The following is a 15266-nucleotide window of genomic DNA, read 5'->3' on the forward strand; positions in this document are numbered from 1 at the left end:
TAGCTCCAGTTACAGATTTAAAAGCGGAATGCCTTATAAGCGAAATGGATGTTGTGTACAGGGCCTATTCCGTCTATATCAAGAAAAATAATCTGCCTGGCGAGATAGTAGTTAGATTCTCAAAGAGACACGTCAGGGACTCTATCCTGAAAGCAACAACAGGAACACCCTTGAAAATTGGAGGCAACACCATCAGGATTTTAAAAGACATCCCATTTGAAATAAGGAAGAAGAGGAAGAAGTATAAAGACTTAATCCTTTTTTTACAAACAAGCAGCATTTCTTACAGATGGTTAACCCCTGAAAGCGTCATTTTCAAACTGCAGGACAAAAAAGAAAAAATTGACTCTGTTTCCAAAGCACGTGAGTTCCTGGGATTGTAATTGGGAGAACCAGCTGAGGATGCTAAAGAGGAAGATGACAGCAAATCTAGCAGTGAACTGGACTCTGTGTCTTCAGAAAAAGGGGTGGCTGCCCCTAAATGAGAATACCAATTGAGGATTAGAAAATATAACATAAAGTGAAGGCTGAAGAACTCTGAATGGTGCCTTAAAGCATGTGATATAAATGATGCTCTTGGGGTTTTCTTTAAACAGTTAAAATGGTTAAAAAGATAAATAATTTAGCTTAATCAACTATGTTCAATGTAATGTAAGCATTTTAGACTAACACTTATATAAGCTGATGTAATGATCTCCTATACTTGGGATTTTAGTTAGTAGTGGTTTTCTTTCCTTTCTCCATAGATGTAGATGTTCCCTCCCTATTTTTTCATTGTATGTAGTCTATAGAAAATGGAATAAAAATCCCCTCCGGGGGGGCAAGAAAGAGGAAGGAAGGAAGGAAGGAAGGAAGGAAGGAAGGAAGGAAGGAAGGAAGGAAGGAAGGAAGGGATTTATTTTGCTTTGTGAAAACTCTGAACTGATACTTCCATTTTGCAGCATGTTGAATGTATTTGTAATACAGGAATCAAATTTTAAACAGAGGCTGAGATATTTTCCTTTAGAAATAATTAGATTTGGGTTTTGAATCAGTTCTGCCCAATCAGCTTGTTCTATCAGACCTCATCTTGACAACTCCTGCTTAACATTTAGGATTTTACGTGAATTCATGTTCCTTGAAGCAGTGTAATTAATAAGTCTTCAGAAATAGAACAAAGACTGACAGTGTTTAGACAAGAAAGGGAAGACCAACAGGTTTGATTAATTGGAGTTTACTTAGAAACGGGGTAATTGCTGTTTACAAACCATATTAAAGCATGTGTTAAATCAGGCTGGTGTTTTGTTTTTTTGTAAAACAGATGCAAATTAATTTTGAAGTCAAATTACTGGATTAATAATGAAATCAAAGATACTGTGAAGGTGGAATCTTAAATGTCACTTTCTGTTTCCAATTCATTAAAAGGTTTGCTTGTATTTCCAGTCTAGAAATCATATTCAGCCCTTCATTAAGCATAAGATTTACATTGGACTTCAGCTTTTAGATGTGGCATAATCAAGACTGGCTGTTTTTGCTTTCAGAAGTCCTCATTTTGCTAAAATTCAGAGATAGGTCTAACCCAGTTTAAGAGAAACAAAATTTTCACGACACAAAACACAAATGGAAAAATGGAAACACTCAATTTATGCTGTGAAGCTGAAATTTGCAACCTCATTGTCACTACAAGGAATTGAAAAGAGAAGGAACTTGCAAATTTCACTTGTAGAGGTATAAATTCTCATCTCTTGCAACACCAGAACAGATCTTGTCACTAGACTCTGCATGTTTATTCTCACCCAGGTTTGGTGAGAACTTATATCTCCAAATCAGTGACACAGCCATGGGCACCCGGATGGCTCCACAGTATGCAAACAGTATGCCAACATTTTCATGGCGGATCTAGAACAGCAGTTTCTGAACTCCTACCCATTGGCACCTCTCCTTAACCTGAGATTCATTGATGACATTTTTATTGTCTGGAAACCATGGCAAAGAAGCCCTTGAGAGATTTCACCAGCCTTTCCACAACTTCCACCCCACCATTAATCTAATTATGAATTACTCTACACAAGAAATAAACTTCCTGGACACCACAGTACGGATACACAAGGGACACATATAAGAACCACATTCAGGGCTTTTTTTTTGTAGAAATAGCCCAGCAGGAACTCATTAGCATAACAGGCCACACCCAACAGCAGAAACTCATTATCATATTAGGCCACACCCTGACATCACAGCTCATTAGCATATTAGGCCACATCCCATGCCTTCCCTTGGAAGGATCTGTCCTGCGGGGAGCCTAGACAAGCCAGCCCTTGGACCGATCCTTGCAGGGCCCCCCCGGTACACCCACCTTGGAGTCACGGGTGTGTGTTTGTCGCTCTCCAGGCCTTCCCTTTGTAGCCAGGCAAGCAGAGGTTTTGGCTGTAGTGGGTGTAGCCAAATCTGAAGCCAGCCAGAACTCCGTTCCTGTGCGTTCCTGCCCAAAAATAGCCCTGACCACATTATACCAGAAATCAACAGATCGGCAGTATATTTACATGCCTCTAGCTACCACCCCAACCACATCAAACAATTGTGTATAGCCAAGCCTTAAGCTATAGTTGCATCTGCTCCAACCCCTCAGACAAAGATACTCACTTGAAGAATCTATAACAGGCATTCTTGCAATTACAATATCCTCCTGATATGGTGAGAAAGATGATTTGAAAGGCCAGAATGATACCTAGGGACAGCTTGCTACAAGACAAGCCCAAAGAAAATTACAACAGAGCACCACTGGTGGTCACCTAAAGCTCACAACTCAAGCCAATGCATTATCAATGACCTGCAACCCATGCTGGGTAGCGACACTTCCCTCACACAGGCACTGGGGGAGCCAACCTTTTCTTGCTTACAGACAGCTTGCTAACCTAAAACAATTTCTCACCTGCAATGATAAACTACTTAACGGTTACATGGACTCTGGTACCAAGGCCTGCAACAAGCCAAGATGCCAACTGTGCTTTCATATAGATCCTAGCAACACCATCAGTGGACCCAGCAACATCAGCCATACCATCCCAGGTTCATACTCCTGCTCATACTCCTGCTCATTTATGCCATCACATGTCAACAACACCCTTCCAAACGTCTACATTGGACAAACAGGCCAGTTCCATAGAGAGAGAATTAATGGACATAGGTCTGACACCAGAAACCACAACATTCAAAAACCAGCAGAGGAACATTTTAACCTTCCAGGACATTCAGGTGCCGATCAAAAAGTGGCAGTTATCTTACAAAGATAATCCAATCACACCTGCTATTGCCATCTGCCTGCTAAGGTCATTTGGCCAATATATAGGACAGATGGGCCAATATATAGGACAGATGGGCCCACATTCTAGCTGTATCTGTAGAAGTGAGCGGTGACTCACAAAATCTCATACCCTACCACCAATCTTTAAGGTGAGACTGGACTCTTACTCTTTGCTATTATTTATTAAGTACCTCAAAACAGTTTAGGTGCTTTAAAGTGATAAAAAGTGGCAGTCCCTGCCATCAGGTTTATAGTGTAAGGCAGAAATTGCACATGCATTGTAAAGCACAGCAAGGTTGTGATGCCATCATAAATCTACCCTCCTACATGGCCATCAATCAATTCAAATGCCTAACACCAGCACATTTTCACATTTTGAAAAACCCTGTGTGCTTGTCACGCTAGTAATGGGAGAACTGAGACGGATCTTGAATGGCACATGTGAATTTGGTCTAAGTACTGAGGTACATTTGCAGTAAATTAGTCATAGGGTCATAGACCATTATCTGTGGATATGTAGACTAGCTAGTTAATTCACAGTTCTAGAACCCATAGAGAAATTTGGGTGATGAGGATTTCAGAAGCTGATGTGGAAGAATAAGTTTTGCTGTAACAAAAATACAATTTAGGATGTTTATTTCAGAGAACAGAGCAGCCATGGGGAGAATCTTTATAGAAAGAATTCCACCTGGCACAGAAAGCAGCAGATTAAATAGACCCTCATCAAAGAGGGTCAAATACACATGTGTGTAACATACATAATACTGTAGCATGTATGTCCTGGGACACCTGGGCAAGTTCTGCTTTTCTAACGCAACATCTGACACTACACGAAAGCAACTAGATTATAACATACGTTACTACTATAACAATAAGGGCTGGCTGGCCATTTTTAGGTAGAGAGCAAAGAAAAGAGCTGAACTAGCCTTTAACATCAGGTGCCCCCCCCGACCCCTGCCGGTGGTCAGGGGGGATCTGGCAGCCCTACGTAACCAAGCCCACAAATCAGGTTCCTTTTCTTCAGCAACCCTTTGGAAGGACAGGAACACTTACTGTATTTTCAAGGTTTTAATTATCAATTGTCCTGAGAAATCGATCTAAGAGCAGCAGGTCTGATTAATAAGAACACAAGTTCCTCCATTAGTCCAAGTCAGAATATACAGTTCTGAATTACCTTTTCCAGCTAGGGAACTAACTTCTTGTAGCAAACTCAGACTGGCAGGGGTGGCACTGAAAGCTATTTCCGTTTCAGCTGACATGTTTACGATGACTTTCTCAAAATCAGAATCTCCAAGACAGGGGATAATATGTGGACTGCCTGGTGGAACTCCGTGTTTCTGCCCTCTATGATAGAGTTGGGATGGTAAGGAAGGGAAGGGCCTCCTGCTGGAACCTAACCAGGGGGTTCAAGTTTCAAGCATGATTTAAGCTGTATGGGAGGACTTTACACAATGCACATTAAGGGCCAGATGAACAGCAGCACAGACCTTTGACCATCCCCTGGGCAGGGCCTTATTCACATGGTTACCACAAAGGAGGTAAAATCTGGTCAAGGTAGGCAGAGATACAAGGCACCTGAGTGGCCTCACAATACCATTCCCAACAGGTATGGGTAAAAAACCCACCTCATAATTTGTAGCATGTCTTTTAGGAGTGTGTTCCTGCATCCAGCCCACGGAGTAATATGCAGTCTGGGATCTCTGGGGGTGAGACCCTGCTGTAATACAATGATGTTACTGTTAGTAAATTTAACAGAAACCCCAAGTTTTCGTCTGGTTTCCATTCCTTATTTCCCATTAGATGATGATCTGGGTACCCAAGTTAGTATACAGGCTGACATGAATTAGTAAAATTTGCCTGCAGCACATATTGACATGTGGGGTAGGGGGGGCTGATCCCATGTTCTGACCTGGGCCTGAATTATTCCGACAGATTGGAAAGAACTGATTGGGCTGGGGATGGGTCTGAAACTCAGGAATCCCTTTTGACAGCAATTTTTGACACCATGGGATACCAGAGGTGTCTCTTCCTGGGGTGGTATCCATAATAACTTGAACACAATCAGCCTGTACAGAAACTGTAGGGGGTATTAAATTAGGGATAACCCAGCAGTTCTGAGACTCAGACTGCACAGTCCTTGAGACAAAACTGCATAATCCTTTGTTTTGAGGGTATTGCCATTTTTAAAGGGGAAAGGAGTAATCATCATCTTGTGAGCTTGAACAGCAAAGCTTTTTCTTGCCTCCCAGCATATGCTGGATGCAATTAGGCAACAGCCCAGGGAAAGGCCTTGTAAACATCCTGAATCCATGCCACATTCTTCTAGCCTCAGCAGCTGCCAAATGCCTAAATGCGTATCTGAGCCAAATGGCCTAAATGTATAAAATGGATCTCTGAGCAGAGTGTTTTCCTGATACAGCATATAAATAGTGAATGGGCAAACCTGGAGGCTTCATGAGCTCTTCCCCAACACAATGTTCAGCCAGCCTATTTTTTCTTCACAGTAAAGATGGGAGATTAGATGGCATGGTTTTCCAGGAGAGCATGAAAGGAAAGAGTCATCTTTTGTTTCTCCTGGAGTTACAGGGATGAAACTCTACTATATTGGGGGGGTCTGCTATATTGATTTCATTTACTTTATGATTTTTTTGGGTCATGGCATTTACTGCAACTTGTGGTTCTATGTTTGCCGACTTGATCTCATAGATGTTAGAGTGTAGTTTACACCTGGGGCTCACAGGAAGTAAATACAAGTGGACTGAAAGCTGATACCCAATGACTGTTTTTTATGTCTAACTTTTGCATGGGAAATGGAACACAAGAGGTTGGAGTAAGAAAGGTTAATGTAGAAAGCAGGGGTAGATTGGGGGGGAAATTGCTCTGGAAATGGACCTCCCCTTAGCCACAGACCCCCAATGGAGGGGGGAAGAAGAAAAAAATGGCTCTGTTGCCATGGGCGAGCCAGCAGCCCCAGCCTTATGAGGGGTGAACAAGTCACAAGACCTGTGAAGTTAGCTTGCTCATTTGCTTTCAGTGGCCCATCCACCTAGCATGAGTCCAGGGCAGCCAGCTTTCTTGTAGCACCACCTCTTGCTTGAGGCTCGGTGGCCTTTGTAGAGAGGAGGTGCCCCCAGGCCATTAGCGCAGTGAGATTTGCCAGTGGCCTTAATGTAATGAGGATAAACAGAGGAGAGGAGAATGATGTAAGCTGCCTTGGGTCCCCCGTGGGTAAAGTATTGATCTTTAAAGACCTATACAAATACAGATTAGGAGCAGCATACCTTAAGGACTGTTTACTCTCATATAAAGCTATTCGACCATTACAGTCCTCTTCAGGAGCCCTGGTCATCTGAGACTAGATGGGCGGCAACTAGGGATGCCAGCCTCCAGGTGGGATCTGGGGATCCCCCGGAATTATAGCTCATCTCCAGACTACAGTTCACCTGGAGAAAATGGATATTTTGGAGGATGGACTCTATTGCAGAGAGATCCAGGTGGTCAGCCATGTTGGTCTGAAGCAATAGAACAAATTTAGAGTCCAGTGGCACCTTTAAGACCAACAAAGCTCTATTTGAGGTATGAAAAAGTGTGTGTGCACATGAAAGCTCATACCTCAAATAAAACTTTGTTGGTCTTAAAGGTGCCACTGGACTCTCAATTTGGACTCTTGCATTTACCCTACTGAGGTCCTCCCCAGGCTCTGTCCTCAAAACTCCAGAATTTTTCCAACTTGGATCTGGCCACCCTACCCCCCCCAATCCCCCGTTGGTGGCAAAGGGGGACCTGGCAACCCTGGTGCCTTCTTGGTCATGGCACCAAACTGTGGAATTTTCTTCCTAGAGAGATTTGTCTGTCCTCCTCTATTCTGCCAGTGGGTAAAGATTTTTTCTTTTGCTTGGCATTCCCTTGCTGAGTGTTTTAAATATATAATAATAAAATGAAAGACATTCAGGCATGTGTAATACGCAGAATTTGTTATGATTCATGGGCAAGCTTTGCATGAGCAATTTGTTATTCTCTTTTAACCAAACCATGGAAATAACATATCTACCATATCTTTGTATGACCAACAAAAAGTTTAAAATATACCATATTAAAGCCACCTCATATTTAATGCTGTGAACCAACCCAACTAACACACCAAGTTCACTCTACGTGTTTCATCACCACTATCATGACCTCCCTACAAGCTTAAATCAAAGTACTGCATCAGCTAAAAGTTAAAAGCTTTGAAAGGTATTTAGAATATTTTGTACACGACACTAAAAGCCCTTTTTAGTTCTCATGTCTGTAGTATAAATGCTATGTGCACATTTTATTTAAAATGCCTTTTTCCTCCTCTCTGGTCTGCATTTATAACATTCAAGCAATTGTACAAATAATGCAAGAGGTTCAAAGATGTTGTTAATACTGCTTGCGAAAAGCCATTAGGCTTGGATTTTAGCAAGTCTCCGATGGAAGTTCCAGAAATGTACAGAATTCAATAAGTATGCCTCTATAATTTGCTTTTGTTGTTTGGATGTAGCACATGAAAATGATAAATTCACAACTGTGGTCTCAGTCCAAGTTTGTGATAACCATAAGGAGCAAGAACCATGCTTTTTTCGGTGAGAGACAGGGTAACATATATGTTTGCCCTTATTACCTCTCTATAAGATGTTTTTGATAAAGCTGAAATATTGTAGTTGTATTTACTTCACGTGACCCCACTGATGGTTGATTAGCAAGGTACTCAGGAGAGACTGTTCATAGATAAAAAGCTGTAGCTGATTATAAACCTAAAAGAATTTACTGTACCCTTAGGAAGCTGATAAACTGAAAGTGTTGGCTATACTGAAGTACCTAAATTGGCCAATTTATTTGTTTCTAGGTATGGCAGTGTGGAGGTAGCGTTGAAGTTCTACCTTGCTCTAGGATTGCCCATATCGAGAGAGCTCATAAGCCGTATACAGAAGACCTAACTGCTCATGTCCGAAGAAATGCACTAAGAGTGGCCGAAGTCTGGATGGATGAATTTAAAAGCCATGTTTATATGGCATGGAATATTCCCCAAGAGGTGGGTTGTGAATTATCAGTGATATGGCCACAAACCCATAGTTCTTTGTTTAGATTACTTGGCCTCTATTACCTGTGGTTTCCGTAGAGGGCTAAGGAAATCCCTGTACCCCTCTATGTGAAAACCTGGGGGAACAAGTTGCTTGCCCAGAGAAAGAAATGAACCCATGTATAAATTATTCTCATTTAATCAGTAATGTTCAAAGATCAAATCGAACTATCATACCACAGACCAACTCTGGTTTATTGAATAAAGTACTTGATTTGGATGTGGAAGACCAGGACAAGTCTTAGGAAAATTTACTGAACAAGTCTTGGCCATATTCCCTCCAGTCAGCCTAACAAAGAGCTGTTGAGAGATGAAATAGCAATGGCAATAACTTTGGACAGTGAAATTTGTTATGGAAAAGAATGAGTTAAGTTTCACCATTTGCTACCTAGCATCTCTATTCTAGCTTGGCAAAACCATCCTATTTTGTTTAGACAGAGGGCACAACTAGTTATGGCTTCCCGGGGCTGTTTCAGTGCTTGAAAAAGGGTGTGCGAGGAGGGGAAGAGCACCTGGTACTGCTGGGCTGTGGGCCCAACCAGAACTGGGACCTCACAACATTTTAAATGTCCTGCATTCAGCTCTAAGATGGTGGGCATCCCCAGGGACACCATTCTGTTTGTGTTCTATGTCATATCTAGGCTCATATAGCAGCTCAAGATGTAGAAGGGCCCCCAACGAGTTAGGAGCTGCACTTGTACCTTATTTAGGATGGAACCATTGAGGTTCCAAAGGCTACCTGATACCCAATATTTAGTAATACAATTTGGTAGATGACCACTAGTGTACTATGTGCCGTTTAATTTTTACACATGTGTAGTTTAACTTTTACAAATAGATCCATGATGTATTTTTATGCCTTTAGAAGACTCTTCTGACCATAAGAATGAACGATGAGATTTTGTTCCTCACCAATCATGACACTACAGAACTTTCCTGCTACTAGTTTTGCCTTTATTCTCTCTTGCTTAAACAGGCCTTGGAGCCCAGTGTTGACAATGGCCTCAGTAACCCCACCCAAACTAATCACAATTTAATTGTGGTTTGAAGAGGAAGGGTAGAACTCCTCTATGCAGTCTTGGGACAAAGTCAAATTCATCCAGCCTTCGAATAAATAGTATGGGCAGTTTTGTATAGCTACAACAAGGATGCCACTGATAGGGATGGGAAGAATCATGCAGGTGAATTGAAGAGGTTGCAAGGGTCACATTTGCCCCCCTCATCTGCTTCCTGAGCCATTTTATTCCTCCACCCACCCATTTTTCCACTCAGCAATGCTATCTAGCTAACCTCTAGATCAACTTAAGACTGTCCCAAGATATCATGTACTTATGAAGGTTTTGTGAGAGCTGGCATATCTTAAGAGAAGATGGAGAAAAATATTGTATGCATGTACATGAGTATGTAGCCACATGTAATGTTCTTGGAGTGAGGTGTACATGCTCTAGCCTCATTAAACACTGTGCCTTGAATGAGTCAGGCTTGTGGCTTGATATGCATTCAGACAATACAAGGGTGGACCCGTAAGAAACTTGCAGAGAGGGGGTATTCCCTCCCCTTTGCTTCCTTTCCTCTCCCCCTTCTCCCCCTTTCTTTCTCTTCCCAAGCCAATCCCTCCTTCTTTTTCTTTCCAACCCTCCACCAAGTCAATCCCCCCATTTCTCCCCGCAAGCCAATCCCCCTTGTATCTCCCCCCCAATCAAATACCCCCATCTTTCCCTTTCTGTCTCTCCCCCAAGCCAATCCCCTCCTTCTTTCTCCTCTCCTTCTTTTTCCCCTAACTTTGAGCCAGGCATCGGTGGCAGTGCCTGGGAGGCCGAGCCAGTGCAGGCTCAGACACAAAGCCACCCAGTGCTTTCCGTCCCTGTTTGCTCCCGGCTTCCCAGGAGCGGAAAAGCCTGCAAAGGCCTCATCGTTAGGAAAGCCACTGCTAAGGGCAGTCACGTGCTCAAAACAGTCGCTTTCAAAGGAGAGGGAGGGGGAGAGAAGCCTCCTTGTCTTTGGTAAGTCCATTCTATGCACATGAGCAGAAAGGGCTGTTGTACATTTTGGGGGATTTAAGTATCCCCATATAGTTTTTTCAATGTTTTAGATTTTTCTGCTGAAAGATCTGTTTCCCCCCATCTACCCCAGATCTGCAGAAATAAGTATCAGCACACAGAGGGACCCTTGGCTATTAGATACCTAGATGACACTGATTAGGACATAACTGAAGGCTAGGGGGTGAGGGGGACAGATGCTGTCTGCTGCCTCTCATTTACCTACACTTTTTTGTTACAAAGGGGAAAGTAAATATGACAGAACAAAATTAAAAGGGGCAAGTAGTAAAAAGTATATTAATGGAGAAGGCTCTCATACTCATGTTTAGGTAAAGGACCCAAACCCTTTTTTCTGATATTTCATGATTATATAAAAATATGAATTTCTCATTCCCAGTCAAACCACTGGCTCAGTCTAGCTCTGTATCATCTACTGTGATTGGCAGTGGCTCTCCAGGCCTTTCCCAAGATTGTTACCTGAGATCCCTTAACTGGAGACCTCAGAGACTGAACCTTGGAGCCTGTCACTGAGAGCCAAATGAAAGGTGACAGCATCCTCGTGACTGGCTGAATACATGCCATTTATTTTACTTAACTCTGTTTTTGATAAATATCTGATTTCCTAGAGGCCTCACTGAAAAAACTTAGGAACTTTAATACAATTGGTATGATTCTGACTGCATCTAAATTTCTTAGTGGGGAACCCCCCTCCTGAGTCTTTTTCCTGTTAAAAAAATAGGTAGCTGTCTCAGAAAACAAATAGTAGCTACCTGGCAACTCCCTGACTCTCCTTAGACGTTTCATTGTATTTTTGCATTATTATATGTGTAATATGTTATTCCAAACTTGCATTCACCGATCAATAGTTCAAGCTTAGATTAAATCAAAACTTTTTCTCTGAGATACTTGACATTTAATTTTGAATATTTTTTTTAATCATCTGCCTCTGGGATGTGTGTATTTTGAATTCCCAAATGTATCTCTCTCTGTTCTAGGGTTGCCAAGTCACGGCGGGGGATCGTAGGTCTTCACAGAATCCTTGCCGCAGGGACAGCAAGACGTGTTGCACCTGCCGTCGCCAGGATCTGATGCATAGCGTCATGTCCTGGCGACGGTGGTGCAACGCGTCTCGCCGTCCCCGCGGCAAGGATTCTGCAAAGACATGCAGATCCCACACCGCGATTTGGCGAGATTTGTCAGGCCTACTCTGTTCTCCCAAAGGACCAGAATGTATGAGTTTTTTCTTTTGCTGCATGAATTCTTCTTCCTTTGGGAAGGGGTTTCCTATGTGTTTTGAAATACATAAAGTGTTTTTTTTTGTCCTCTTAATGCAAATACAACTCTATTAATTTTTGCTGAATTTCCTCTAACTTCATTTTGAGATCCTACAAATTGCCACAATGGTTTTGCCTCAGAAGGAATCCTATTTTCCCCTCAACATTTAAAGCTTCAATGTTTTGGTCTTTTTTCTACATTTTCTGTTCCTGTGAACAAAACTATTCTTGCTGTTGGGGTCCTAATATCCTAAAATCTTTTCCTGGGTAGAAAATGGTAGGCTGGATATTTCTAAGAACCAAGAATGTAAAAGAAGTATACATTTGAGCAGCCATCTGTAGGTCTGCCAACCTTCAGGTGGTGGAGGAAATTTTCTGGGCTTACAACTGATTTCCAAGCGACAGAGATCAGTTTGCTTGGGAAAAATGGCTGCTTTGAGTGGTGGACTCTATGGCATTATAGCCCATTGAAGTCCCTCCCCTCCCCAAACCCCACCCCTAGGGCTGCCAAATCCCCCCGGGGGCGGAAATCCCCCCGCCCCAGAGGCCCGTTCCCCGACGCCGGGGAATCGGGCCCCGGGGGGAACCCCGCCCCAGCGTGCACGTCACAGGGAAGTGACGTCATGACGCCGGGCACGCTGGGGGCAGGGCCATGGCCATACAAGGGAAAACTCTATGGTTTTCCCTTGTATGGTCATGCACCAGGAGCCACGCAGGAGTCCTCCGCCGGCAAGGTAGGTAACATTTGGCAACCCTACCCACCCCTCTCAGGTACATCCTTCCAACCTGGAACCATCTGTAATGCCATGACAAAAGTAGAGTGAATTCAGAGCCCTATTGCAGTGACCCATGGGAATCTATCCTTACAGATGACATGATGTTTGTTCAGCTATTCAATTTAATTAGGATTCGGTGTTCTGTAACATGCCAGAGTACTAAAGAAGCAGTGAAGACAGACAGCAGATTTTTGCTCTGCTGTGCAAAGAACAGGGCAGTCAATAAGTGTCAGGATGCTTTCTTGATCTGAACTGACATAAGAATTGCCTTCTTGAGTCAGACCAAAGTCCATCTATTCCAGCATTTCTTTCCAGAGGACCCAGGCAGATATCTTTGAGAGCTCATCAACATGGATTCTCCCTTTGCTATCATGCCTTGTCTGTAGCTTTAAGAGATGTTTCAGTGGCCATTGCTGGAAACAAAATGCTGGACTTGATGGCCCAGCAAGGTATTTATTTCTCCAGCATCTGCCTGCTTTTCTGAAAGCACTGTCAGTAAATGTATACTATTTCAATTGAAAATTTAATATTGTGTAATATCGAATTGTTTTATTTATTTATTTATTTATTTATTCGATTTGTACCCCTCCCTCCCCACCAAGGCAGGCTCAGGGTGGCTGATGTAAAAATTAAAATGTAAACAGCTAAAACAATACATTTATAAAAACCAGTCATAAAGTGCTAGTGTGCAATATTATATAGTGATGGCGAATCGTCTTAATAGCAGATCAGTCCTAATGGGGTACAATCAGCATTGTGATAGAACTATGTCGGTCCCTTCATGCTGGCAAAGGCAGGCTCAGGGTGGCTGACATAAAAATTAAAATGAAAACAGCTAAAACAATACATTTATAAAAACCAATCATAAAGTGCTAGTGTGCAATATTATATAGTGATGATGAATCGTCTTAATAGCAGATCAATCCTAATGGGGTACAATCAGCATTGTGTTAGAACTATGTCGGTCCCTTCATGCTGGCGATGCACATGCTGTGATGGTAGTACCAGGGCACAGGATCCTACGGTGCGGATCCTTGATCGAATGCCTGGTGGAAGAGCTCCGTCTTGCAGGCCCTGTGGAACTGTAAAAGGTACCACAGGGTCCTGATGTCTTCCAGGAGCTCATTTCACCAGCACGGCGCCACCACTGAAAAGGCCCTGGCCCTGTTCATAGCCAGCCTGGCATCTTTAGAACCCAGACGGTTTTGAGACCCTGAACACAGTTCACTCTGGGGAATGTGTGGGGAAAGGCAGTCCCTTGGGTATGTACGCCCCTCACCATAAAGAGATTTAAAGGTAAGAACCAGCACCTTGAAGTGAATTCAGTATGCTAGGCAGCCAGTGCAGTGCTTTTAGCACAGCTGGATGTGCTCCCTCTTGGGGAGGCCCAAGAGTGGCCTGGCTGCAGCATTCTGCACCAGCTGAAGCTTCCAGATTTGGGTCAAGGGCAGCCCCATGTAGAGAGCATTACAGTAGTCTAGTCTGGAGATGACCATCCCATGGATCCCTGTTGCCAAGTTGTTGTGTTCAAGAAAGGGAACCAACTGCCTGATCAGCTGAAGATGGTAAAAGGCTGACTTAGCAGTCGCTGCTACTTGGTCCTTCATCGTTAGGGAGGCATCCAAGAGCACTCCCAGACTCCTAACCTCCAGTGCTGGCAACCATGGTGTTATGTCGAAGGTTGAAAGTGGGATCCCTAACCCCGGGCCACCCCAATTTAGGCTCAGGACCTCCGTCTTAGTTGGATTCAATTTCAGTTAGCTCAGACTAAGCCAACCAGCCATGGCTTGCAGCATCAGGTCCAGATCTTCCAGTCTGGAGTCAGACTGGCAGCCCAACAACAGATAGAGTTGGGTGTCATCTGCATACTGGTGACATCCCAGCCCATGCCTCCAGGCAATCTGGGCAAGGGGGTGTATATAGATGTTAAATAACATCAGGGAGATTACTGCCCCTTGGGGCACTCCGCAAGCCAGCAGGTGCCTTTGGGAAGCTGTTCCCCCAGTGCCACCTTTTGACCCTGACCCTGAAGGAAAGAGAAAAGCCATTGTAAGGCAGACCCCTGGATCCCAGTGTTGGCGAGGCAGTGGATCAGTAGCTGATGGTCAACCATGTTGAACACTGCCGACAGGTCCACATCACTGCCAAAACTGCCCCGATCCAGATGCCTCTGGAGGTCATCCGTGAGGGTGACCAGTGCCATTTCTATTCCATGGCTTGGGCGAAAGCTGGATTGTATCTAATGTGGAAGTTTCATCCATAAAACTCTACAGCTGAGTAGCCACTGCCCTCTCATTTAGCTTGCCCAGATAGGGCAGATTGGAAACTGGCCGGTAGTTAGCCAATTTGGGCAGATTCAGAGATGGGTTTTTTTAGGAGGGGGGATACCGCTGCTTCCTTAAGTGCCCTACGGAACAGTCCCTCAAAGGGACTTGTTGATAATCTCCCTTAGGGCACTTCATAGCCCATTGCGACCAGCTTTAATTAGTCACAACAGGCATGGATCAAGGCTGCAAGTGGCAGGGCACACAGTTGAGAGTAATTTGCTGACTTCCTTTAGGCTGAGCAGACTGAAATAATCTGTGAAATAGCTCTCAAGGCCTCACAGCCAATATCCAATTCTCTAGCATTTGGTTTGCCTTGTGGCAGAGTAGTTATGGACCAAATCGTTCTAAATAATTGGGCTGGGTGTGAGCTCACAGACGCAATCGTGGCCATGTAGTATTCTCTCTTGGCAGTTTTGACTGCCATCTCATAGGATCTCATAAACGTCCTATAGGATGCTCTTGT

General features: G+C 43.5%; 1 protein-coding gene across 1 annotated transcript in view; it reads left to right on the plus strand.

The window, feature by feature from the left end:
• The window catches only part of LOC107114234 (polypeptide N-acetylgalactosaminyltransferase 18-like), a gene marked incomplete at both ends in the record, with an annotated part of 57268 nt that overhangs the window by 26057 nt on the left and 15945 nt on the right, over window positions 1-15266 (plus strand). The window contains one exon of the mRNA XM_015415675.1: window positions 8154-8339. Within this exon, the coding sequence (XP_015271161.1) occupies window positions 8154-8339 (186 nt within the window). The remainder of the gene's footprint in view (window positions 1-8153; window positions 8340-15266) is intronic.

This window comes from Gekko japonicus, unplaced genomic scaffold, assembly GCF_001447785.1.
Source record: "Gekko japonicus isolate JY-2015 unplaced genomic scaffold, Gekko_japonicus_V1.1 scaffold3792, whole genome shotgun sequence".
NCBI classification, from domain to species: domain Eukaryota; kingdom Metazoa; phylum Chordata; class Lepidosauria; order Squamata; family Gekkonidae; genus Gekko; species Gekko japonicus.